At 40.3% G+C, this 26,779-nt stretch overlaps 4 protein-coding genes across 7 annotated transcripts; all 4 read right to left on the bottom strand.

Moving 5' to 3' along the window:
* Positions 1–824: 824 nt before the first annotated feature.
* On the bottom strand, positions 825–5,468 carry LOC106934418 (paralemmin-2). Its single transcript, XM_015014304.1, has 2 exons — positions 4,736–5,468; positions 825–2,578 (listed from the first exon to the last, which is right to left on the bottom strand). Exon 2 carries the CDS (start codon positions 2,462–2,464, stop codon positions 1,883–1,885), a length of 582 nt encoding a protein of 193 aa, XP_014869790.1. The 5' UTR covers positions 2,465–2,578; positions 4,736–5,468; the 3' UTR covers positions 825–1,882.
* Positions 5,469–5,822: 354 nt separating this feature from the next.
* On the bottom strand, positions 5,823–9,217 carry LOC106934417 (uncharacterized). 2 transcript variants are annotated; one of them, XM_015014303.1, is made up of 6 exons: positions 9,110–9,214; positions 8,904–8,987; positions 8,649–8,812; positions 7,925–8,161; positions 7,009–7,215; positions 5,823–6,928 (listed from the first exon to the last, which is right to left on the bottom strand). In XM_015014303.1, exons 1-6 carry the CDS (start codon positions 9,139–9,141, stop codon positions 6,738–6,740), a joined length of 915 nt encoding a protein of 304 aa, XP_014869789.1. In that variant the 5' UTR covers positions 9,142–9,214; the 3' UTR covers positions 5,823–6,737. The 2 variants fall into 2 exon arrangements, with proteins under 2 accessions (XP_014869789.1, XP_014869788.1); XM_015014302.1 differs by having other exon boundaries at positions 8,904–9,217.
* A 756-nt stretch (positions 9,218–9,973) lies between these two features.
* Positions 9,974–11,717, bottom strand: LOC106934419 (immediate early response 3-interacting protein 1-like). The gene is made up of 3 exons (XM_015014305.1): positions 11,549–11,717; positions 11,275–11,376; positions 9,974–10,391 (listed from the first exon to the last, which is right to left on the bottom strand). The coding sequence occupies exons 1-3, from the start codon at positions 11,637–11,639 to the stop codon at positions 10,336–10,338; spliced, it is 249 nt and encodes an 82-aa protein (XP_014869791.1). The 5' UTR covers positions 11,640–11,717; the 3' UTR covers positions 9,974–10,335.
* Positions 11,718–14,435: 2,718 nt separating this feature from the next.
* Positions 14,436–26,769, bottom strand: LOC106934411 (mothers against decapentaplegic homolog 2). 3 transcript variants are annotated; one of them, XM_015014294.1, is made up of 11 exons: positions 26,568–26,768; positions 24,765–25,191; positions 23,508–23,597; positions 23,225–23,418; positions 20,084–20,218; positions 19,920–19,982; positions 19,264–19,317; positions 18,380–18,592; positions 18,057–18,194; positions 17,649–17,793; positions 14,436–14,825 (listed from the first exon to the last, which is right to left on the bottom strand). In XM_015014294.1, exons 2-11 carry the CDS (start codon positions 24,998–25,000, stop codon positions 14,702–14,704), a joined length of 1,392 nt encoding a protein of 463 aa, XP_014869780.1. In that variant the 5' UTR covers positions 25,001–25,191; positions 26,568–26,768; the 3' UTR covers positions 14,436–14,701. The 3 variants fall into 3 exon arrangements, with proteins under 3 accessions (XP_014869780.1, XP_014869778.1, XP_014869777.1); XM_015014291.1 differs by having other exon boundaries at positions 14,702–14,825; positions 19,908–19,982; positions 26,568–26,769; XM_015014292.1 differs by lacking the exon at positions 26,568–26,768 and having other exon boundaries at positions 19,908–19,982; positions 24,765–25,000.
* Between the last annotated feature and the right edge of the window lie 10 nt (positions 26,770–26,779).

Below are 26,779 nucleotides of genomic sequence, written 5' to 3'. Positions count from 1 at the left end.
ACGTGGGTGGTGGAGGGGAGGGGGGGGGGGGCGAGGGGGAGGGTGGGAGTGGGGGGGGGGGGGGGGTAAGTTGGTGAGCTGTGGGAGGGGGAGATAAGTCTGGTAAACTCCTATCTTCGCCCAGCAGGGTCCTAACTGGGGTTTTGCTGTCATACAAAGCAGTAAAATAGTCCCATCTCCCTCTGAAGGGGGTAAGGGGGAGAGACTTCTTACACAACTTTCAAGTGCACACTTCAGGCTATAAACATTGGTCTTCTAAGCATAAAGACAGAAGATATGAACTGAAAGCTATTAAAGGATTCTTTAATTATATGTTTGTCAGGAGTTTTCACGTGAGATTTGCTTTAATCTGAAAGTTACACTGCAAGTGTTGCTTCAGGCTGACAAAGCAAAGAGCAGTTAGGTTACATCAGCCTGGAAAAGGTGCAGCAGTTTAGATCTGTATCAATCTGATGTTAGTTTGGAAATGATAACGGAAGAAAACTTGCATAGGACTGTTTTTAGTCATACTCACCACTCTGAGGGCTTTAACACAAGAGCCACATTCACTCAACTGCACACACATCCATTTATGTAGCTATGTATAGATTGAAACTGGTTTAGATGCCTCAACCAAGGGCACACTGACAAGTGGCAATTGGGGAAGGTGGAATCAAACTCGCAACTTTCTAACTGCTATCTTGCCGCTGAGCCACATCTGTCCAGACATTTGTTGGATGTATAAAAAAACAGAAAAACAAAAATGAATATAACTTAAGAAGAAGGCAACTGGACTTCACCCAAAGGTTAAGGTCTCAACATGGTTGGTAGTAACAAAGAATCCGCAAATTGAGCACATTTATTCAGTAGGAAAAAAATAAGTGTGTTTAACATTAAAATCACCAGAAGCTCAGTCTTTGGTACCACTGCTGTTTGTACGGTGTCATTTTGCCAACAGGACAACACTTCTTTAATATTTAGCAAGATTGAAGAATGCAGAGTTCTGGGTCTTCTCTTTCACTATTTTCCTTACCATCCTGCTCACATGCATGGTGACATGATAAAAGGAGGTCCTCTTCCTGTCTGGAGCTACTTGCTGAAAGAATTGGGCATCAGTGTCACATCACAGTCATATCCCAGGGAAACAGAAAGAAATTGATAATTTACTACAAGTCCCTAGAAGTTTTTCAACTTAAGAAAAATAAGGTAAAAAAAGAAAACAAATATTTTGGTTTAGTTACCTCCAGTTAACAGTTACTGGAGGTTCCTCTTAAACATTTTTTATTTCTTAATCGCTAGATAAGTTGTTTTGGGATTTTTTTTTTTTTTACTCATGAAGTGCGTAAACAACAAGAATGAACAAAAAAAGACCTTAAAAATTTGATTTATTTCAGGTTAGCACCCATTTGTTTATGAACTTCTGTGTAGTTCTAAAATCCTTCACCATGAACAGATCTAAAAAAAAAACATGCATTTGGTTTAGTATAAAAAAAATTCTAACAAACTTTCGAGAAGTATTTGTTTACTTCAAGACTGATCATCTAAACTAAGATTCTGTGCACGAAATCAAAATAAACATCTTTCTTTAAAGAAAAAGTACATGAAAAAAATTCTGGAAGTCAATATTGAGAAGTGTCTCAAACAGCCTATTGTGCCAGTTTAACCAGTAAGTACAAATGTGCTTCATATCACAAAATGTTTCTCCTGAAAGGCAAGAAACCAGTAGAAATGGAAGTGGAACTTAAAAGTTTTTCATGCATATAAAGGTTTAACAAAGAACGACAACATGTGGTTGTTCTCATCTGTGCATCCCTAGCTGTAGCCTAAGAAAATCCCAGAATGTTTAACAAGTATGGATACTTTTGCCAGGCTGTGTTATTGGGTTTCAGAAGCTCCTGACCAATCATAGCACGGTGCAGGAGCAGCAGGGATTGTCTTTGTGTACTGCCTCGACCTCCTCCAGTGGTGGGGGGCCACGGACCGAAGACTCATCCTTGGACTCGGACAGCGAGCCCGTGGACGTGGACAGGAGCCTCCCGCACACCAGGTCGGCGGCGTTCCCATCCCTGACGGAGAAGTCTGTCACAGTTTTCTCCCTCAGCGACATGTCCCCGTCTTCGTCATCATCTATCAACACAAACTCCTTAAGGTACGTCGTCCCTGCTCTCTGTAGACTGTGGTACTCCACCGACTCCTCAAGAGTGTAGCCATCTACAAAGGTGATGGTGGAAGACTCTGTGAGCGACTTGTGTGGCTCTGTGGAGTTGTCCTCAGGGCCTGAGTAGATGTGGCTGCTTGAATCCAAGACCGGCGTAGAGTTTCTGTGGAACGTCTCACCTCTTACACTGAACGTTTGTTCCTTTTCGGTTCTAGGAATGAGATCCGGAGCAGACGGAACCCTGTGTGTTGTGTCACCTCGGCTCCTGAGCTGGTCTCTTCGTTTGTGAGCGTTGACTTCCACAGTGTGGCCATTCCCGGGGTACATTTTAAGAGCCACTCAGAGGCAGTCATGATAGACCTGCGCACTCCTGCTCCCTGGTGGCGGAGAGAAGGAAGTGCTGGCACTGCTGCCGCCTCCTCACTACGTCACAGATCGGTCCTGATGCAATATACAAAGATGGAGATTCACTTCAAAGGTGTGAATATACATAAGATTAAATCTATTAATTACTTTTTAATGATATCCAAATAGTAAAAACAGGCTTTGGGATGTTTTGATAATTCTGACAAATAAGCAGAATTTAGGCAAGAAAAACCTGCCTAAAGTTTTTCAGCACTTCATTAGAGTGTGGAGAATGTAAAGATGAAGAATGACATAAAGTATTAGACTTCATTTGGAAAATATGCAGGATGTAAAATATTACCAGAAACTTCAAAAAAGTCCAAAAAAGATAGCCAGGGGTAATTTGAAGAAGCACAACAATTAGAAAAAAAAGATAGCATTAGAAGTGAAAATCAGCATTAAAACAGTTGGTGAAATATAAAAAGAAAACATGACAGAGGCTGAAAAAGGGCTAATTTGTTGTCTTAAAACCAGCTGACTTGTTCTGAAAGCTCCATGAAAACTGTTTAAAGATTATTTAATTTGGTTTTGGTTTGACAAAATTAGTATGTTGTTGTGAGACAAAGAACAATTATTCTCTGTGTTACTGCCATCACAAAAGGTTGGAGCTTTTAGGGGAGAAAAACCACAGACAGGATCAGTCTAAGAGTCTGAAGCATGGTGGCGGAGGGTCTTTACTTAACTTTACTTTCCATTATTTACCAAGAACTACTGGTTATTATGACCACAGCTGCTGTTCACACTAATGAAACAGCGCTGGCGACAATCTATCATCTACGAATTACGTCATTGCCATATTTTATTCAGATTATTCTGTGCACGTTTCTGCTCTTCTCCACTTCCATATTAACTGGAGTAGATAATTGTAAGCAGGGGGGAGTTGTTGTACAAACCAGAGAGAGAGAGAGAGAGAGAACGAGCTGTCATTTGGGATAGGACTCTGGATCAAGAAATGAAGCCTGCACTGTGAAAGAAGCAGAAAATAACTTGCGTTCCCTCAGGACTGGCTCTTTGAAGACACACGCAGATGATTTTCTCTAATGCGCCCCAACAAAAGGAGGAAAATGATTATTTCGTTCTCACTTTTTCATTCCCATCCTCAGAAAAAGTCACTGTGGATATGGGTTCGCCACTAACATTAACATATATAAACCATTCCTTATTGAGAAAAATCTCCACAGAATTTACATCTGGACACTGAGATGGCAACAGAAGAAGTCTGGATTAGCTGAGTAATCTCTGGTGAACCACTAAGTGTTTATGGTCCCACGTTTTAGATCCAGTGGATGACCTACTTTCATTTTCTCTTAAGTTAAATCTCCCATCAACTCTGACAAAGTTAATAAAGTCTTTGACAGACAAACAGGCCCAAAGCATCACAGAACATTTTTTTAACCCTTAATCATCCATCATCAGAGAAAAGTACAAAGTTCAAGTAAAAGAGACAATACCCTTGAGCAAACTCTGTATGTTTGCGTTTAAGTTGGTAGGACACAAAAGGCTTAATCACTGTGCAGAGTGTTTGGTTGCTATGGTGATACTGTGAATCCAGAATGCCACCCTTTGCAGCAAATACCTAAAAATAAGCTTCGGAGATATAAAAAAATACTGCTACCTAGTGGTGGCAAGTTAAATACACATTTCATTTATTGAATTACTATTGCTGCTATTTATATTACTATAGTAATCATCTTTGTAAAAGGAAAAGTGGCTGTTATCCATCATCTTGTGGTGCACCTGTACCCCACACCCTCACCCTAATATTAATGTCTGCATCTACAAGTACCTCCTGAAACGTGGCTGCAGTATTTTCTGAATTAGATTGGCTAGTGTGGTAAATAAACACAAAATTGAATGACGTCCTGATGAAGGACGTTTCCAGTTTCTGGCTTTAAAAGTTTAATGCAGCTCACATTGTGCAACAGCTTGACAAAATGACCGTGTTACATTCTACTGATTCATATGCATGACAGATTCGGGACTCTATAAATGAATAATAACAAAATGCACGAAAACATGAGCCACTGGAACGTAGAATGGCTACTGAGCAGATAAAAGATACATAGGGCTTTAAGTGGCTGCTTAGTTTTGCTGCCGATTTTCAAAAAGAAGGGAACCGTTTTTTCACACTAACCCACAAGAACATAACGGAGCAGAAGATTGAGGCAGGTAATAATGACATTGTGTTTTTACCTGAAGCCGTCTGAGCTGCTTGCCTCCCTCTGATCCTCCGTACAGCCGGTGGAAATGACTTCTCATCTGAGCAGAAACTGGAAACAAAGACACTCCCAGTCTCCACTTAGAAACTACAACTGCTCTGTGTGGCACCAAGAACAAACCACGCCTTAAACCAAAACCACGAACATGATTGGTTACAAATATGTGTCATTTTTAATTGACTAAATGAGTCGATTTAGTCAAGTGTTGACAATTTAAACAGCTGCACAAAGATGCAGTAAACATAACTTTTAACAAATATGTTTTTTTCCATATTTGTTAAACGTGTCACCATATTGTTACAGAATGCTACCAGACAGATAATCTATGAAAAAAAAAAAAAAATCAAGCTCCTCCATTTCCTCATGATGCTAATGCTGTCTGAAGAAATACACCGCTCCAGGTCAAAAGCAACCAATCAGAGGCCAGAGGAGAGTCTTAGCGCCGTCAATCATGTTCGTGTATTGAACAATATGCTAATGGTGGAGAAACAATTTACCGATCCAGAGAAACTGTTTATTTGCCATCACTGGTGGTCACACTAACCAACCTGAACATTCGGGCCAGGCTACATGAGGGTGATTGACAGCACTAAGACCCTCCTCCTGGCTCTGATTGGTTGTTTCTGCCGTGTGCACTGGGAGCACTGGGAACAGGCAGAGGAGCTCCATTTGTTTTCACAGAATATCTGTCACGTCTAATACTCTATGACCAAAACATATTTAAAAAATAAATAAATAAAAGTTTCATACTGCAGCTTTAATGAAAACAATATGGAACTAGCTTTTACACAGAGGTCATCTCAATAAATTAAAAAATCATTTAAATTTATTTAAGTAATTCAGATGTGTATGTTAAGCTCATACAGATTAATTACAGATTGACATATTTTCACTGTTTATTTTGATAAAAATCAATTTCTTGAAAAATGTGAATATTTTATAGAGAACATTTTTACACACAAAAATGAGAGGCTACTGAAAAGTGTCTACATGTTTATGCAGTCAACATGGAGGGGCTTGGTAGGGGCTCCTTCTACATGAAATAAAATGTGAAAGCAGTGACAAGCACAACATGGCTAATGGAGCTTTATTACGGTGAATTTACGCAGACGAAATTTAATAAATTTTAGGGCCAATTTAAACATTAAACTACGTTCTAACAAAGAGTCTCACTCTTTGTAAAGCTACCCTGACAGATGCATTGGAAGTCATGTTCAACCAGAAGACAGAGGAGGTCATAATTATTGTATGATCTTAGAAAAAAATCCATTCATCCAAATCCTAAAAAAACAACAAAAAACAAAAATGTGTATATTATGAGAAAACACCTAGTAAATTGCTTTTCAACTGTAATCAAACCCTCTTAGTCCGATTTGTTTGAAAAAGCTTAAGACTTTTCAAAACAACCTAATTTTTTAAAACTAACACCTCTCAGCTGTGCAGCGATGCATGAAGAGCCACTCCTCTCTGTGCCACACACTGAAGGGCAGCATATAAATAATCCAAGAGGACAGACTCTCACACACAGAAGCTGCAGACGGAAATACTGGAGTGATGAAATATTGAAAAACATTCAGTCACAGCAGGAGTGATGTTTGCTTTGACCCAATACGGTCAGTGGGTCGACACAGCACCGACAAAGTGTTGAGTGGGTCTACAAAACGTCCGGCGTAAACCGTAACCTCAATCTGACTGGAACCTGCTGAAGGGAAACTAGATAAAACATTTATTATTACTGAAACAAAGTGAAGATTCTTCTGGTGAAAAATCATCCTGTAAGCTAAGAACCAAAAGAAATCAACACAGATTTTTCCCAGCAGATCTTTTAATCAAGGAAAAAAATGTGCTGATGACTGATAATGACCTGAAACATAGAATTAGAAAAAATTAGATCCTGTTTATGAGTTAGAATGACCTAGTCAAAGATTATCAGAAAACCGGTACGTAAACATTTTTGTTGACAGACGTTCTTCATCCTACGAAATCAGTCCCACCATGTGGGAGGAGCTTTGTCCCTGTAGTTGCAACTGGAAACTCAGGCCTTCATCAGCAGACTGACCCACGTTTTTGCTCGTGTCCCAGAATCTGATAGTTACGGTTCCTGCTGCTGGCGGATTCTCCTTAAACTGGGCTGTGACACAGACAGGAGCCGTGATGATTTCAACACCTGGAGGCACAACAGAGATGTGACAAGTCATTTGCCTGGCTGCAGACAAATCTGTGGTCGATAATCGGCTGCCTTCTTACCTTTGTGCTTTTCTATTTCGGCCAAGCAGACGGACAGCATCCACAGACCCGGCACCGTTCGAGACTTCAGGCCGCAGAACACAGCCGGCAGAGACAGGAGGCGATGCGGGGAGTAGTCGGTGAAGGGCCAAACACACCGAGGGCCGGCCAACATGGGAACTCTGACCTCCACCTGCTTCATACTGTCCTTATTGTCTGGTTCCTCCTCTGAAACAGTAAAATTCACATGTATGAAAGGAAGAGTACACAAAAATCGTATGCAAGTCATAGTAGTAACATATGTTTACTCAAGTAAAAGTAAAAAGTAGTCATTCAAAAATTAAGAGTAAAAACGTTATTTGGTAAAAAGGTTACCCAAGTACTGAGCAATTATTCAAACATAATATTTAAAAATTATATCAGACAGACCAAATTATAAAGTTATGTGAAAATGTTGGTATTTTAAAGAAGTATTGTTATGTAAAACCGACTTGTTAGAGCTTTACCTCATGTTATAATGTCATTCGCTCATTAAAAACATACTTGTTGCCTCGATTCTTTTCTGCATGTTTGAGAAATACTTTAATCTCCAAGGCAACCATTCAGCTGTGCAGAACGCCTGCGTGGACCGAGCTCTTACTCAGAGCTGCGGTTTCCAAGCTTCTGCCTTACAGAGCAAAAAGTACAGCACAGTAAAAATACTCCTAAAGTACATTTTGTCCAAAGGGTTACACAAGTAAATGTAACTGAGTAAATGCTGAGTTTCCCCCAGTGTACTATAAGCCTGGCGGGCCACCAGGCTGTATTTGGTGGCATTGTTAGCCTGGAGGGATAACAACGCTTCCCCACCAGGCTAAGTGTTGTTTGTTTGTTTGCTTCTAAATGTAAGGTATGAATGTTTCTGAGCAGAAATCGCCACAGAAGGTTTCACACTAGCCTTCGTTCCTCAGCAGGTCTCTCGTGGGCTCGTGGCGCCGGTTCTGTGACAGCAGCGTTACGACGCTCTCCCACACCGGACATCCGGAACGAGACGCAGCGGACAAACAGACGTCCACCTCCACCCCTGCATCCGTCTGCTGGTATCCCTCCACCGCGACCTGCAGCGTGAAAGGACCCTTCTTCAGCTCATCGATTGGCTGAAGGGTTTTCAGGCTCTGTCGCACACGGACAAGACCTAACAACAGAAAGTTCATATTGGTGAAATACCGGCAGCAGGGAGGTGAACAGTATTCTGCAGGAGTGTCAGATAGTGTCAGTACTGCTTCTTTTTATTTGTTTTGTTTTTTGTTTTTTACTGCTGACGTGGGTCTGATGAAAACCTCAGCATTTACAATACCTTGCAAAAGTATTCACTCTCCTTTTATTATGATACTACCACACAATTCAATTGATTTAGTTGGATTTTCACATAATTATCCAACACAAAGTAATGGATAATTTTTATTAAATTATAAGCTAACGATACCATTTTAATAAAAAAGGCCTGACCAGTATGGCTGAAAATGAAAACCAGGTATCATTCTCTTTTTGAGTTTATTCCTCATGTAAAATCTCAACAGAAACCAGATGTTTAATTGTAATGCGGCTAAACTTGAAATATAAATTGAACCGTTAAACCACGCCGTAAGGAACTGCATTTGTTCGTGTTGTTTTTGTTGTACCTGCTGGGCTGAGCCTAAAGTTGTGGTCTGTTAACAACATAAGCATTAGTCTGGAGCAGAGAACCTCCGGGAAACACAGCGGGAGGTCTCTGAATTCAGTGTCCGGATAATCCCATCCATACCCCGCTGCTCCGCAGAATCTCCTCAGCAGAGTTCTGTCCAGCCTCAAAGAGCAGCACAGATACGCCAACTCAAAACGAGAACGTCCAGCAGTCCGGCTAATGTATAAAGTGTTTTATCACACTACTTACTCACCTGCAGTTGAGCACCGTGTAAACAACAGCACGCGCTCCTGTTGCGCGCGCTGCGTACAGGTGGCCTGCTCTCCGCGTCACAGCTCTGCTCAGGTATTTGATGTAAAGATACACAAAACTCGGAAGTTTGTCGCTATTCAGCGCATTTTGACGCAGCAATTTGTGAGAGCGATAAATGTACATGTAGCCTAAACATACGGAACATACGGAGAGCGAGGCAACAACACAGCTTCGAGCATTTCCCATGCTGCTCAGACTTTGTGTTTTGAACTCGGAGGTCAGACGGCGCAGGATACTGTTGAGTTCTACGGCAAGCGTCATGAGACAAACATGCTCGATTATTTAAAAAACGGCTGGAAAATAATGAATTAAAGCACTCCTTTATTCTGAACTAAAAGATATTCTTCAAAATACGAAAAGTATTCCGATATATGTTGGATAATTTCAAGAGAAGGTTTTAAATTGTTAAACCTTATTATTGAAAGAGTATGTTGGACCCTTTATTGGTCAGGTCTGCAACCATTAAGGGTTAATTTGAATTTTCACAGTAGCCCAAACATCCTTCTCAAAATAATAAACTCAGTCTTTATGAGTAGAATAGGTCACAAATTCCCAATGGGCCTACTCCAGGGACTCGTAGGGTTAGCCATTTTTATCACTCAAAATGAAGTTTGCAGATGGTCTTCAAAATAAGAGTAGGTTCCATATTATTGCTGGGAAATGTTGACCTTTTAAAATATGGCATATAAATGAACGCTCAAAACAACACATGGAAAACGTGATTCCTTTGGCCTTTCAGATTAAAACTCACAGATACCCATCAAAATAAGAAACTTAACTTAGTCCTATATGTTGAAATGGCTGCCAAGCCATTAAAAGCCCCCAACAAAGCTCATTTTTATTCCCTTACTTCAAAACTTCAGTAAGGGAATAAATTGAAAATCAAACTAACAGGCACGAAAATATTTAAAAACTTCAAGATTTTATAGGTTATGTTATTATAGCAGAAGGAAGTTAGACAGCACTAAATGAGTTAGCATTTTTTTTAAAATGACAAAATGAAACCAGAAGAATCCTTTAACTTTTATAGTACATACCAAATTCCTCCAGGAAATTTTCCAGTGACACTTTGTAACACAGATTGATCTGAAAAGCTCTTTATTCTTGAGCATTCGGACAACTGATTTTCAACAACTGATTCCAATTTCTTGCAAGTTCTTAAATCTCTGACGATGAATTGTAAAACTTGTATTTAGCTGATCATCTCTGTGGGGAAAAGGTCATCAGAGTTATGACTTTATTTGTTGTTGAAAGAGACATTCGTATTAAGGCTGTCGCCATGGGGATGTTATGAAGCAGGTTCTTCGGAGTGGTTCCTGAGCAGACGGCCTTGTGGCAGTCGGCTGGTCCATCCAGACTGGATCGACTGTTCTTCATCCGAACAGAAGCAGCAGAACAATGCAGACTGAATTCACGCCTATAAGCGGCACTGCAGGACGACACACGTCAAGATCAGGTTATTTAAAGAAACATTTAACACAATAACATTATCTTCATTAATTTCTTGCATAACTTTGGCTGTGTTGATGTAAATGGCATAATATTTTAAATTAACTTTATATTTTTCTTTTCAAGTATTATTTGCCTTCTAAAGGAGACAGTGCAAACTGTGTCCTGTTAGCATTTTTAAGGTCATTTATGCCTATTCAACAGGGAGTTTTGATTACATCACCCTGGCAATTTGAATAGACTTTTTTTTCATTTCCTTGTAATAAAAATCCCTTTACAATGTCACATTTTATTGTTTTCCAATAAGTTAAGAATTTTATTTGCTGTAAACCCCCAAATTTGGTGTAAATAGAATTGGAAAGAAGCCAAACACCTTTGACCCTCTTTTACTTTATAAGTAATTCTATACAGTCCTCTATTAATATTGAACACACAGATACTGCGATAACTATAAATTAGCACAATATTGTATAACCCTGTTGCTGTGTTTGACGGTATAGCTTACTAAGCTCAATAAGTTAAAAAGGATTAGTTGGCTGATTTTAGTGGTTAGCAGTAAATATGTTTTTTTCTTTTTTTTTTTTTTAGCAAAAATGAAAAGAAATGCTTACATCTCATAATGCATGCCTAAATTTTATAACTGTGAGGCTATAAACTTTGCTTTTAATGGAACTTATCAGCTTAGTATTTTACACTAGATGCTACACAAAACCTTAAAATACGTGAAAGTCAACATGTTACTCAATCTGTCACATATAAATGAGGGATTCAAAAATATCCCACCCAACAGTTTAAAAAAAAAAAAGAAAAAAAAAGTTGATCAGAAACAAGCCAGAAACTGCAGTGTAAAAAGAAACAGGCACCTCTCATCACTGTCCTCACAGAGCGGATGAGGTTCATCAGCTGTACTTTGATGCCTGGTTCATCACCAAACCCTCCAACGCTTTGGTCCACTCCCCAGCCGACTAACCGAGAGCGAAAACAAACACCGAACAACACAAATATATAATTCCGTTACATTCTGTTAAACTCATTAGTCTGTAATATCTAATTTAGGAAGTTAGCATAAGCTAACAAGTCGGCTACATTCAGTAGTCCTGTCCAATGACTCGAGGAATTTACAACCTAGCTACTTACTTTTACTGAGGAACCTTTCTTCGTGTAACACAGCGACAGCGTTTATACACAAGATAGCTGCTTGAATTAGAGAATACAGCGTAAATGCCATGATAAGTCTACAGCAGCTATCTGCAGGCTAGCTGAAGCTATTTACCTATGACGCGGAGTACGGTGGCCGAGGATGGGAAAATGTGTCCGATTGGTCGAAGTCCGCACTCTTTATTGTTATAATACACAGAATCAAGCTTCGTTCGTATTCTGTTACAATAAATACTCCGTTTAATTACAATACTCCGCAGAAATACCCATATTTTTACACTGTATTTTATGTGTTGTAGAGCGTCATTAAAGGGGCAGTAGTATGTAAAATCAACTTTTTATCTTTACATCATGTTATTCCCTCATCAAAAACATACCTGAAGTGTTACTTTGATTCTTTCAATATTTTTGAGAAATCCTTTAATCTCCATGGCAACCATTCAGCTGTGGAAAACACCTGGGTGGACCTAGCTCCGCCTTTAAGACGCAGCTCCTCCTCTGCACTGCGGTTTCCAAGCTTCTGAGCTTCCGCCTCACATAGCAGCCCTTCCCCTGCCACTCCCCCACTGAGCGCTTTCAGACTAGCCAGTAACAATTAGCAAACACCAAGCAGAGTTTCAGAAGGAGCAGGAGTTTCTTAAAGAGACAAAGGCTCAATTTCAAGGAGCTAAATTACAAAGTTGAATTTCTTTGAAGTAATATTTGACATGAACAGCATCTTTATAACAACTGAAGGCAACATACTCAATTGTGCTATAAAATAGGACTATGTACCCTAGAATACACACAAAACTCTCCCTTTACATATGAAAACTTTTTTTAAATTATTTTTTAACAAAAACAGGCAGGTTCATGAGAATAAAAATCTTTATTAGTGTTTTATGAAGTCTGCATAATATGCCACACGCCTGAGAAGCTCATGGTCAAGAAACAAAAAGAAAAAAACAGAAGAAGAAGAAAAAAAAAACTGCTCTATCAATACCGCCCTCTATTGGTAAAACAATTGCGACATCTACAGTACTGACTTGTTTGCAAAAAAAAATGATTACTGTTAAATACACACATAATGTACTACTTTTATGCATACGCACATCTGGTCCACGTCAGTTTTGTATTGTATTTTTCTTTGTTTTGTTTTTTTTCTCTTTTTTCACATTCATATGTTGTAGGCCAAAGATAAGAACAATGTAACACTGGACCCAAACACATGGTTCAGTTCCTCCCCGCTCCCAAAAAAAAAATTAAAAAAAATTCATAATGCACTAGTTGCACTTCAAGTACAATCTCTAGTGTCATATGGTAAACACATGTACATCAAATGGTGGGCCAGGGACATATTTAAACTTGCAACAACCAAGTAATGAGTTTAAGGTAGTAAGTCTCGTACAAGCTGTCCTTTAAAGACTGAACGAACACAATACGCACATCAACACATAATGTCCCAGTGTGCAGGCACATTCACTCCCATCCAGTTTAGCTGTAACATTTTAAAAGCCAATTGAGTGTGGTTAATTTGCTCGACAAAGCACCAAAAAAAAAAAGCTAGAGGAGGTCAAATGTGCTTGGACAATAATTACACACGCACAAAACAAAATGGGTAAAACAAAAATTTTTAAACATCTAAAAAACTATAACTACAAGGAACGGGATTCAAACTTTCAGTCAAATCTGTTTTTTTGAGCTTTAAACGCAGCAGATTTCTTTGGAAAACAAAAAAACAAAAAAGGCTAGATATAAGCTACATATGATGTAAGGGCAGTGATTACTTTCTCTTTTTTTCCCCACTGAGACAAAAGATATGCCATTTAGAAATTTGGGGTAAAATGTAGGAATGATCTACCCTCTCTCTCGTTTTAGAAATTACTGAGGTGTTGAAAATAAAAAATGAATGATGGAAAATTCATTTTTTTATTTTTATTTGTGTGTGTGTGTATACACACACACAAATACACAAAATAACACAAAGTAGCAAAACAACAGGGATATTGACTATGGACAGAATTAATTTACACTGATGCCTTCAAAGTTCTCCTGATGAGGCGTTTAACCGTTTCGCCTTCCAGAGCTCAAGCAGTCTCCGTGTTAGAAAACAAAACAAAACAAAAACACAAAAATGTCCAAAAAGAAATATAGTTTTTGATAACTTCTGATATATTTTCTGGTCCCTGCCCAGCATGCTCTGTAAAACCTGGCTGGAAGCTAGAAAACCAGGCGAATCGGATCGGATGCAAATCAGCTAAAGAGAACGAAGAGTGCCAAATGACGACCAAACAAAAAAATAAAAATACCAACTACAATAAAACTACAGCCAGTCTGATAGTGCAGTTTCTTTAGAGCTGTGGAAATATTTATTTTACCAACATTCCTATATGTCTATCTTGAAGGTATGTCTTAGAACGACACACTGTGTTAGTTAAAAAAAAGAAATAAATCGGGCGCCATTTTGGCAGAGGCAATTGAATCAAATTCCATAAACACGTTGTGGTATTTCCTTCAGGAGAAAAACAGCCACCAAGGCCATCGTTTCTTCAATAAGCCGCCTCCCCTTGACAACAGAGAAGTCTCCCAGAGAAAAGTAAACTTAGGTTCAGAACAATGGATGTGGTGGGATGGAACAACGAAAAAAAAAATATATATATAGATATATATATATCACTTCAGCATTCAAGCAATCTTCAACACTGAGAACCTATTCACAGATATTTTTGGTATTTCCTCTACTTCCCAGACAACAATCAATATACATTTTTGTTTTTATTTGTACCACAAATAGATCTAATATTAAGGACTTGGGGCAAAGCAATTTAACAAGGTGCATGACATAGGTGGGTAACAAAGTGCCAATCTCACTCTTTTTTTTTTTTTAATTTTCCATAAAAAAAAATAAGTCTGCATGTGTGTATATGTGAGTTGAACTATGTATTGATGTTCTTCTTCTGTGTGTGTGTGTGTGGGGGGGGGTGTAAGTTAAAACGGGGATGTGGAACCGAGCCCCAAATACTACGGAGAATGTTACAAAAACAAATTCTGTTATGAATTTTTTTTTTCCTCTCTGTTTTTTTCTCTCTCTTTTTCCAGTTTGGAGTGTAGCCATCTTTGTATCAGGGTCATTTTGGGCGTTTCCTTTGCAGCTTAGGACATACTGGAGCAGCGTGCATTCGGGGTGCCCATCTGGGTGAGAACTTTGTCCAGCCACTGCAGCGGGCCGTTCAGGTGCAGCTCGATCCAGCATGGAGTGCTTGTCACGGTTTGTCGCCTGGGGAAAAAAAAAAAAAAAAAAAAAGCAGTTTTGGTCCCGAGTTTTCCCAACATTCCATCTGCTAATGCTTTAGACATTTAGTGTACCAATTACTTTTCCAAAGCCACATGTGTGTATCAGCATTTTAAGCACATTAGCCAGACTTTTAAAAAAAGTCTGTTAGTTTGTCAACTAGCAAAAACTAAACATCATCTTGCATAAACTGGAAAGGATTTCAGTTAGCAACTATGCGAAGGACAATAACACATCATTTAAACACTTCGGAAAACAGGTCCACGTGTTATAAATACAGGTCCTTCTCAAAAAATTAGCATATTGTGATAAAGTTCATTATTTTCCATAATGTAATGATAAAAATTAAACTGTCATATATTTTAGATTCATTGCACACTAACTGAAATATTTCTGGTCTTTTATTGTTTTAATACTGATGATTTTGGCATACAGCTCATGAAAACCCAAAATTCCTATCTCAAAAAATTAGCATATCATGAAAAGGTTCTCTGAACGAGCAATTAACCTCATCATCTGAATCAACAAAGTAACTCTAAACACCTGAAAAAGATTCCTGAGGCATTTAAAAACTCACAGCCTGGTTCGTTACTCAAAACCGCAATCATGGGTCAGACTGCTGACCTGACTGCTGTCCAGAAGGCCATCAATGATGCCCTCAAGCAAGAGGGTGAGACACGGAAAGAAATTTCTGAACGAATAGGCTGTTCCCAGAGTGCTGTATCAAGGCACCTCAGTGGAAAGTCAGTGGGAAGGAAAAAGTGTGGCAGAAAACGCTGCACAACGAGAAGAGGTGACCGGACCCTGAGGAAGATTGTGGAGAAGGGCCGATTCCAGACCTTGGGGGACCTGCAGAAGCAGTGGACTGAGTCTGGAGTAGAAACATCCAGAGCCACTGTGCACAGGCGTGTGTAGGAAATGGACCACAGGTCCCTCATTCCCCAGGTCAAAGGTCAAGCCACTATTGAACCAAAAACAGCAGCAGAAGCGCCTGACCTGGGCTACAGAGAAGCAGCACTGGACTGTTGCTCAGTGGTCCAAAGTACTTTTTTTGGATGAAAAAATTTTGCATGTCACTCGGAAATCAAGGTGCCAGAGTCTGGAGGAAGACTGGGGAGAAGGAAATGCCAAAATGCCAGAAGTCCAGTGTCAAGTACCCACAGTCAGTGATGGTCTGGGTGCCATGTCAGCTGCTGGTGTTGGTCCACTGTGTTTTATCAAGGGCAGGATCAATGCAGCAGCTATCAGAAGATTTTGGAGCACTTCATGCTTCCATCTGCTGAAAAGCTTTATGGAGATGAAGATTTCATTTTTCAGCACAACCTGGCACCTGCTCACAGTGCCAAAACCACTGGTAAATGGTTTACTGACCATGGTGTTACTGTGCTCAATTGGCCTGCCAACTCTCCTGACCTGAACCCCATAGAGAATCTGTGGGATATTGTGAAGAGAAAGTTGAGAGACGCAAGACCCAAAACTCTGGATGAGCTTAAAGCCGCTATCGAAGCATCCTGGGCCTCCATAACACCTCAGCAGAGCCACAGGCTGATTGCCTCCATGCCGCATTGAAGGCTGCAAAAGGATTCCTGACCAAGTATTGAGTGCATAACTAAACATAATTATTTGAAGGTTAACTTTTTTGGTATTAAAACACATTTATTTTATTGGTCGGATGAAATATGCTAATTTTTTTGAGACAGGGATTTTGGGTTTTCATGAGCTGTTTGCCAAAATCATCAGTATTAAAACAATAAAAGACCTGAAATATTTCAGTTGGTGTCCAATGAATCTAAAATACATGACAGTTTAATTTTTATCATTACATTATGGAAAATAATGAACTTCATCACAATATGCTAATTTTTTGAGAAGGACCTGTAGAGGTACATTTAAGGTTCTGGGTACAAAAGTAAAGAATTTATGGAATGGAAAAGGTACTGGGAGTGGTGGGTCCAGAGGTGGCAGCGGCCTGCAGCAGGATACCATTTGCTAAAGCAGCTCTAAGATTTTCCCAAAGCAATCATAACATGTATTTTCTTTAGCATTTTGAAATGTTCATTTACAGTCCAAGTCTCTAGCTAGCATCCCAGGTTAAATTTACATAAAACTCGAACACTTAAACCTTTTTGTGCCGCATATTTAAATCATGGCCAGAGTTTCTGCAGGTTTCAGCAAGTCACATTTAGGACTTTCAAAAGACCATTTTACTGCCAGATTTTTAAATTTTAAGACCGAAGAACTAAAAATATATGGGGTGATTGTGAACTACTACTGCAAAAGAAGGGAGCCAGTGGCAAATACAAACTTTGCCCAGCCAACTGGGGGTACATTTGCACTTACTCTGGTCGACTATTAGCCCTGCTGGCAAGATAGCGAAGGTTTAATAGTAGCTAGCTACCAAACACGACAAATATGTCTGTGCATGACAGAAAAGTTCAGCAAGAAAAAAATAAAATACACACAAGATTGTCATGTCATGACAAAATTGTAAGACCTGTGAGTAGCGTAGTTAAGGCCACAATGCTTGTTTGGGGTGCAGCGAATGTAGAAATGTTTACACAGATTATTGCTCAGGGTCATTTTAAATTAACTGAACTGACTATAAGAATGTGAATACGAACTCTGGCTCCTGCATCTTATCTCGTTGTTATTGTGCTCCCGTTTTAAGGCCATGTTAAGGCCTTCATTTAAGATACATGAATTGAAGACTTTCTAACGATGTGAGGACATGCTGCTTGCTAATCTTGCTAATTAACTGAAAACTCTAGCGCACACAGCATAGGGAATGCTAGTTGCGACGGTGCTCACCTGTACTCGGCTCCCCAGCCTTTGACGAAGCTCATCCTGATGGTGCACATCCTGGTGAGCTGGTAGACGGCCTCAAAGCCCTGGTTGACCGACTGGGCCAGCAGGGCCGCAAACTCCTGGTTGTTGAAGATTTTTAGATTACAACCTGGAGGAAGAAAGCCGTGAGAACCGGAGCGTGAGTTTTAGAGGCGACACACAAAAAAAGGCTTATTTCTGAATAAAGTGCCAACTACTGTTCAGCTTTTTGAGGCTTTTGTGACAGCTTGTGAATACAAAACAATAAAGAAGTTTTGAACTTACTTACATTAAAAATACATTTTAAAAGGAGGTTAATTATCATAACTGTTCAGTGTTATCTGACTAAACAGTCCGTCTTTCTCCTACATGCTGCCATTTTCAGCCTCTTACCTGGAGGAATTTTACACACTGTCGCTGGATGCCAGCCGTACCGCTGGTTGCAGTTTGGACTCTGGACAAAGATAGCGCTATCACTCAAGCACTCTGCAAACACCTCCCCTCCAATGTAGTAAAGTCTAACTCCTCTTCCTGTTAAAAAAAAAATAAAAAATCTAATTCATCATGCCTTACAAACAGGAAAACATGCGAATTTGTGCCCCAAAATCTAGAACTAATTTTCAAACTTCTATCTTACTTGGATACTATTGAGATAAACTTACAGAATAATTATGAAGCGAAAAAATGAAACAGATATTCTGCTGACTAGAACCAACCTATGTGCCGCCGAGTCATCTCCACAGTGGCGTTCCTGTTGACGTTGGACAGCAGGCCGAGGCAGAAGCGCTCCGAGTTGGACGGGTCCGTGAATCCGTCCACCGTCAGCGAAGGCTGAGAAGCGTGGAACGTCTCGCCCACGCGCTGGTTGAGCTCGTAGTACGCTATGGAGCACCAGAAGGCCGGCTCCGAGTATGTCACCGGCTGCAGGTCTGCGGGACGGGAGCACGGCATCGGTAGTTAGCTACAGTCGTCATGGTAACACAAATGCCATTCCACAAACCGGTCACATGACCAGATGAAAAACACACAAAAAATTTTTGATGCATTCTGCAGATATTTTTTAATTTAACCACTTAGGCCTTTTTAAAACAGATATTAGAAATAAATTTAAAGATATAAATAAACAAATGATTCATTTCTTTTTTAAATAAGAAAAATATTTCATTGCCTAAAATGCAATAACAGCATTCTTTTAGTGAATACATGACCATTTGTAGCAAAGGATGCATCTGCAGCTATAATGGAAATTGTTAAATTATTAGTAACTGAAATTAGTAAAGCACAAAAGGTGCTTAAGATTTTTTTGCTATCGTTACAGAATTTGAACCAGGTGAAGCTAAAACTATAACAGGGCCTGAAAGAGCTTGGAAAGAAAATGGCCAAGTCGTGTTTTAGTTGGGGTTTTTTTGTGCATTGACACAGATAGATGTAAATAACTGCGATAGATGGATGGATGATATATCATTTTTATCTCACATTTGTGACTTAAACTGAATAGTAGTCGTATTGTGGCATACTTTGTGATATCGGCAAACGCATCGTCATCTAAACAAATTGACATAATATTGAACAGTGATAAAGCAGGTGGTTCACATCTCACCCATGCTGTGATTGACCGGAGACAGAGTGCTGGGAGAGAGTTCTTGTGGAGAACCTGAAGCAAAAACAGAACCAACAGAGTTTTACAGCAGATCGTCACATTGTGACGGCCTTATTCATTTATCATCATTACTATATCAAAATTGATATCTATATACTCTGCAATAAACATATCACAAAGAACCATTCACTGTTTAAGTGTCTTGCATTCGGCCTCTCTACATCTGTAATATGTCTGGTGAAACTTGTCGTTTAATGCAACACAAAAGGTTTTAGGAAGTAAAGAGTCAAAAAAATAAAATAAAATAAAAATCTGGTGTCAAACTCCAGTCCTCAAGGGCCGCTGTCCTGCATTTTTAAATGTGTCACAGGTACAAAACACTGGAATGAAATGGCTTAATTACATTTAATTTGCCTGCTGTCTGAATGTAGCTCATGTTAACTTTAAACTCTAAACAATTTCACATTGTCAGTGTTTGTTTACAGCAAGTCATGACGTTACTGCAGTTCCCACCAATATTCACGTCTTTTCCTCAGATTGTGCAGCTCTAAACAGGCGGTTCTGATAATACCATGACTTCATTTCAAAACAATACCATCCATCTGATCAGCACCAAGGGAGAAGGACGTGCTAGTCGAGGGTACCTGTGTCCATACTTTGGTTCATCTGCTGGTCGCTGGCCTCTCCATCCTCGCTGATGTAACCCGGTGGAGGCGTCTCTGTTGAGAAAAACGAAAGAAAGCCAGACGATGCTGAATTGGAGTTCGAGAGAAAAACTCTTCATCAAATGATGGCGGCAGTCAAATGCAGACAATTCTACCTGGTATGTAGTTGTTTGGAGGTTCGATTCCTGCGGGGAAGTTTGTGTTTTCGGGTATGGAATGAGTGTAGTCGTCCAGAGGTGGCAGCTCGGACAGGATTTCTGAGTGTCTTGGCACAAGAACGGGAGGCAGCACTATGGTGGAGGATGAAACGCAGGAAGACGTGAGCTCACCGTGTTGCAAAATGGTTTTTTTTAAACTTAAAACCAGATCTAACAGATTTCATAGGAAATAAATGAATAATTAGTTCATAAAGATTATAAGACAGACTTGGGAATATTAGCTAATTATATTAAGAATTTATTGAGATGCATTTTTTCAACTAACAGGAAATGTTTTACTCGAAACAGGAAGTTGAACTGTGACATGTTTTGTTTTAAACTGTGGTTGGAGTGTTTTTTGTTTGTTTCTCTGGTCAGTCCTCTGCAGTGTCTGTTCAGCTGCTGTATTTTTTCTCTGTTTTACTTGTTCAGAGTTTATACAGGAGTCCTAGAGCTGAATTTACTACCTCTACAATATTTTTACTACCAACACAAAATCGAGCCAATTTCGCACCGATGTCTTCAATTTTGGGAGATCGGTGATCAGTCGACATTTACGTGAAGCCAATCTCATCCTCTGATCTTTTCTACTTCAGCAAAGGTCTAAAAATCAGCCATGTTCCTCTTCTGCTCTGCAGCGAGAGGTTTGACCGATAGACCGGCCCACCAGGTCATGTCTGCAAGCTTGTAGTTATCAATAGTGACCCCACTGTTAACAACTCAGAGACTTTCTTCCTATATTTAGCGACATTTCAATCAACAAAATGGCACCGTCTAAAATTGGCAGGTCAAACTTTTTATAGATTGATAATCTATGATCTGCGAGAAAGCTGCAATTGGCTCACTGACCCATGTAAGATGACGGCTCACGTAAAACAAAACTTTATCCCACTTACTTGAAGGTCTAACTGTGACTAACTTGACCAAAACCTCACGTTAAAAACGGCAAGCACTATTTTTAGTTTATTTTATTTTTTTTAAAGAATACCAGAAAAATGCAATGACATTACAATTTCACAAGCTGATGTTTTTTTCTCAGAATATTAGTTTGCTACTAAATGTCAACACTAGGACAACTTGATAACAAGGTTCAAGGGCATCATATTTCACAAGTCATTGAAAAGTTTAAATAAACAAATGTCCATGCAGCGAAATTCGGCGTTTCTGTGACCAACACACCAACTCTGTCAGATCGTTACAATTTGAGCAGCTGTTTAAATTAGCTAATCATCCACCGCTGTGTTCAGATGATCATTTTATAATAGCAAAATAAACATCAAGCCTGAAAACATGAAACTGTTAAGGACTGAATGTGTTGTCCTTTGTGTGGGAAACGTTTGCGGGTTTTATGGTTTTGGATCCTCACAAACAGTGGAGCTGTTTGTTGCTATGGCAACGAGTCTCCGTGTAGCTAGCAGACACGGAAAGTGAGGGGTGGGGAATACGACTGGATTCGAGTTGTTCATTGACGGATTTTCTGAGTTATTTCCCCTTTGCTGTGGCGCACTGCTCTAAATTAAGAAAGTTTCACTTAGTTAACGGAACCGTTCTATCGCGGCTACAGATGGCAAGGAAAAGGATCGTCTTTTTCCCTTCGCGAAATTTCCGGATGTAAACAACATGAAACGTGTCTAAATGGCATCAGTAATAATGAATGATAAACTTGTACGTAAAAGTTTTACCACTTTTACTACAATTGCAGTGGAATTTTCACTTTTGAGTATGTTCACACTGCAGTCTGTTAGCGCTGCAGTTGGTGTTATTTAGCTTACTTTAGTTGCTGCGGTGTTCAGAGCAGCTCAGCTCTGAGCGCTGGCTTTAGAGTCAGCAAGGTCTGCTGCCTGTCTGCAGCTCCCGTCGCGTCGCTGGTAAAACTTTAGCTCGTAGCTGAGCTTGAGTTTACAGTTGCATCGCTTCGTTTAGCACCAAAAACCGAAACGGGGATCTGCTCCACGGTGGAGCCTCAACCCACGCAGGAATCCACTGCTGATGAATGGTGGCTGATCCGGTCGGTCTGATTTGATCACCGTCAAGTCGTCCCAGGTCAAATTTAGATTTTTTTCCTGCATACTTTACAAAATGCCTTTCGGTCATTTCTAGTCTTTGAATCTCGGATCACCGAGCCAAAGTTGTAAAAACTTATACTTTCCCATGGCGAAGCGCAAAATAACTAGCTAGTCTCAACACGCTAGGCGGTTCCAACACTACGCATGCGCACAGCAGCTTGGAGTCTACCAGTGACAGCTCAGGTCCTGCCAGTATGGTAGTAATTTTTTATACAGATTTTAGGGAGACGAACTTAAAACAATAAGTGAGCATCAGTGGAAAATTAAAAATATTTTGAAGGGATGATGAAAAATTTACAACTACCTTTAGTTACTTCTTACTACTTTTTACTGGCCTTAATTTGAGCTCATTTAATTAACTACCTTTTGTTCTTAAATGATGAAAGTCAAAGGCCAGAATCTCCAAGATCATTTTTGAAGCTCCTGTTTCTACACACTGCACATCAGGCCAACATGTGATTGATTCTCTTAAACTGGGGTGTCAAATTCCAGTCCTCAAAGGCTGCTGTCCTGCAGTTTTTAGATGTGCCACAGGTACAAAACACTGGAATGAAATAGCTTAATTACCTCCTTCTTATGTAGAGAAGTTCTACAGAGTCTTGCTAATGACCTAATTATTCTATTCAGGTGTGGTGCAGTAGAGACACATCTAAAAGTTGCAGTGGCCCAAAAGGACTGGAGTTTGACAGTCCTTTTGGACTGTTGGGGCACCACTAAACCAGTGGTGCCCCAAAGTTGGTCCTGGAGGGTCGGCATCCTGCATCCTTTTAGGTCCCTCTCTGGTGGTAGTAACAACCTTTTCAGCAGGTCAATGTTCTTCTTAGGCCTCTAATGAGCCATCATTGCATCTAGGTGTGCTAAACCAGGGAGAGAACTAAAACATCCAGAAACAAATTCCTTCCTGCGTCAAAACGCAACGCTTTACTTTGCGTTGAACGACTTAAAAAGTTGACGACTGCCTCTTCGGCTGCTCTCTGTGCAGTGCTACAACCAGACGTGTATCAGCGATTTGGCCGACAAGCGTTGCTCTCACCTGGGGTCTCCACCCTCTGGTAGTGGTAGGGGTTGATGCACACCTCGTCCTTCTTGAGGTGGAAGGCGTACTCGCAGGCCTCGATGGCGCGCAGCTCGTGGTGGCTGTGAAGGTCCGGCCACCGCCACAGGCGGCAGTAGATGACGTGAGGAAGGCCTTTCCTGTGCGAGACCTGCTGGCGGCCGTCTAGGGATCTGATTGGACGGCGAACAGCAACAAGGATGTTTTTAAAGTCCAATTTTAAAACGTTGTGAAACACCAAATGCGAGTTGAGGATATTCACCTGGTTTGGTCGGGGTAGCTGTATAGGCCTGACGTGTCCCACTGTTCTATCGTATTTGGTGTACTCAGTCCCCATATTTCAGAGCAATTGCTGTGTACGGGGAAGAAACACAACCAGGAAAAAAAAGAAAGAAACATTAGTATTTTTTCAGTAAGGATGTGGAAACTCTTATTGGAGTTCTGTGGCAAAATAAAGCCATCAGATTCAACTGTGGAAATGAACTTCAATCAAAAGAAGCCGTTTTGAAGGACTTGAGGAAAAATAAGAGTGATGTTAAAAATCCATTCTCCATGTTGTGGCTCTGTATTGAACACTAAAAATAGCTTTTCTACAGATAAATATCTCAGAACTTATGTGGAGACAAACAAAATATGGAGTTTTGGGGGGTGGAGGGGGTATGGACTTAAAGGTTTTATCACTTGTGATGATAACAAAAGTGACAATAACAACTGAGGGTGCACCAATTGCAGTTTTCTGGCCAATCGCTGATTACCGATCTTTAAAAGCCTGACCACCGATTTGGCTGGTAGCATTTTTTTTTTTGTTTTGATCTGAAATGTTGGTGAATGTAACAAAGTCGCTGAGTTGGCAACAGTGAGGCGACTGTTGTTAACTGAAAACGTATAGACTTGAGCTTTATTGGTAGGCTATTTATGTTTCTGGAGAAAACAGTAAAAGTACCAATTCCATCAATGTGGACAGTTTTGGGGGCGTTAAACATTATCAATTGGAATTTACTGTGACAACGATAAATCAAAACTCTTATTATGATGATAAATTTATCCAGATAAATGGGAAACGATACGATAAGTGTCCAGCAAGAAGCACACCAAATAGCACAAAACAAAGGAAATGAGAGGAGGAGGAAAGTTAATCAAAATCATTTTAATAATAATAATAAAAAAACCTAGATTCAGAAATTCTTAAAACATTTACAGAAAGTGTCCAAAAGGGAAAGTTGACAAATGAGCTGTTGCTTCATCAGACACACAAACACCAGGGAATTCCAGGAAGCAAATCTTTCCCAAAAATGTTCCCACTGAGTTTTAGTCTGGGTCATCAAGGTCGGCCGATAAAGGGGAACGACTTCTCCTGACCTTTAACAAACCCTGCAGACGCCTTGGGCACAGTGGGAGGCAAACTGTAATATTCAGCTGAACCCAACGCTCAAACACGTCTTTGGAAATGAAGTCAAGTTAGGGAGAGAAACAGGGAAAAAAAAAAGTTTCCAACCATTAACAAGAGGAGGAAGCTCACCTCGGGATGGTGACACACTTTGTGTTGCAGTTCTGGGAGGTGATAGCCTTCTCCAGCTCATCCAGCTGACCCGTCTTCTTCAGCTTCTTTACCAGGCTTTTCACAGCTTTCTCGCACCACTTCTCCTCTTGCCCATTCTGCTCGCCGCCTCCCGCTAAACCCGGCCCGGTTGACGTCTTCTTCAGCGTCAGGAGCCTCTTCACCACAGGAGGGGTGAACGGCAAGATGGACGACATCTCGACCCACCGAGAGCCTCGAGGAGGTTTTGGTGTGAGCTCTCGATTACCGACGAGGCAGGGGGCGCACGGCGGGGGGAGGGCGAACTTGGAGCTACAGCTTCGGGCCCTTTCTCTGAGGGGCCCTTCTGGTAATGAGTGAATCAAAGGGTGGAAGCCAACGCTAGAAGTCACTCAAAAGATTTGGACACCTTGCAGGGGAAAAAAAACCCATAAAAAGTATTATAAATCACAAAATCAGAAAGAAAAATATATTTTTCAAACCCCAAAAATTTAATCAACCAATTAATTAGCCACCAGCCATATGTTCATAACCTTCATCTCATCTTTAACAAATCCAAAACACGCTGTTTAAACAGGATGAGTTTGTCGAAGTGCACTGATGTACTTCACAAACAGCAGATCCAACTCAGATCTTTTCAGCATTTGACCCGAGTCAGCTCCGATCCAAGTAAAAACGGGTGATTTGGATGAAAATCGTAGATATGTTAGTCTGGAAATAATTATACGGTTTTAACGATAAACTGCAGCAGAGCCATAATAAATAAAAATAAACCAAAATCATTAAGTCAGATCTCAACGATCAAAAAAACAATTAGAGGCTCATCTCAAATTATAAACTATTACAGAACTGGATAATTTCGCTGGTAAGTTCTAAATTAAACCTAGTATATAAAACGGAGAGCTCCACACTGATGTCCACTGTGGTCTCTAAACTTTTCCAAGAGTAGCAACTCTCAAAAACTAGAACAGAATCACTACAATCTGATGCTAAACAACAGATATGGTGACCAGAACTGACCATCTAATATTAGCTCGTCATAGGCGTCCGAGCTAACTGGCTCGTAAGCTAACATAACTGCAGGGCTTCCGTTTCCAAACAAGACAAATTTACGAGCCCGATAAGCAACTGAAAGAATGCTGCTAAATGACTGAAAGCGGGTAGTGTATTTTGAGACAAGGCCAGCCGAGCTACAAGAACTTGGTTGCCCTGAGAGGGCCAACTGTTAGCTGCCTGGGGGGGGCCTACTGGGCTCAAACCACAACACCACAATGACTAGCGTTAGCTCCCAACATTTCCAAAGAACATTTGTTAAAATAACAGGTGGCAAAGAAAAGCAGGCACATTTTAGAGATGCAAGTTCGATTAATTATTAATGCAAACTCGAGCTAAAGGAGCTGACGTTAGCTTCACGGAGCTAGCAGTCAGCTTGTTATCAAAAATCCTTTTGTTGTGATCCGCGGAAAACCCTCCTGTGCGCAACAGTCAAGTGGGGCTACTTCGGCACCTAGCGAGTTTTCCACAAAACCCATCTGATTCAGGCCCAGTGTTTTTTTATTATTATTTTTAATAAACTGTTTGGCGATGTACATGCAACGTTTCTTCATTTCAGCGCAGCTACCCATCTTTTTCCTGAAAAATCTGCATCTAGGTTTGTTAGCATCTTGGACAAACTCTTCCAAACAGAGTTGAGGCTCCCGCTGGCTAACGGAGCAACATCAACCGCAGCTTCAAAACAACACACTCCCAAGCCGAAAAAGCAACGAAAAGCCTTTCAATAGTTACCCCAGCTTTGCAATCCAAGGCTCCGCTTCAACAGCGGCTACCGTCCGGAGACCTAAAAAAACACTCATAAAAATATTTTCTGAGTACAATTCAGCAGCCAAACCATACAGGGCTCCTCTCAAGTTGCTACCAGCGCTACAGTTGCTCGTTAGCTGAGTTAGCTACACCGGAACAGGCTACAAACGTCACAGTGACGCAAGAACTCTTAATCC

This window comes from Poecilia latipinna, unplaced genomic scaffold, assembly GCF_001443285.1.
Source record: "Poecilia latipinna isolate Pla-1442-1.1 unplaced genomic scaffold, P_latipinna-1.0 Scaffold1803, whole genome shotgun sequence".
Taxonomy (NCBI): domain Eukaryota; kingdom Metazoa; phylum Chordata; class Actinopteri; order Cyprinodontiformes; family Poeciliidae; genus Poecilia; species Poecilia latipinna.
Note: the sequence above shows the minus strand (reverse complement) of the source record. Positions and strands in the feature narration are given on the sequence as shown.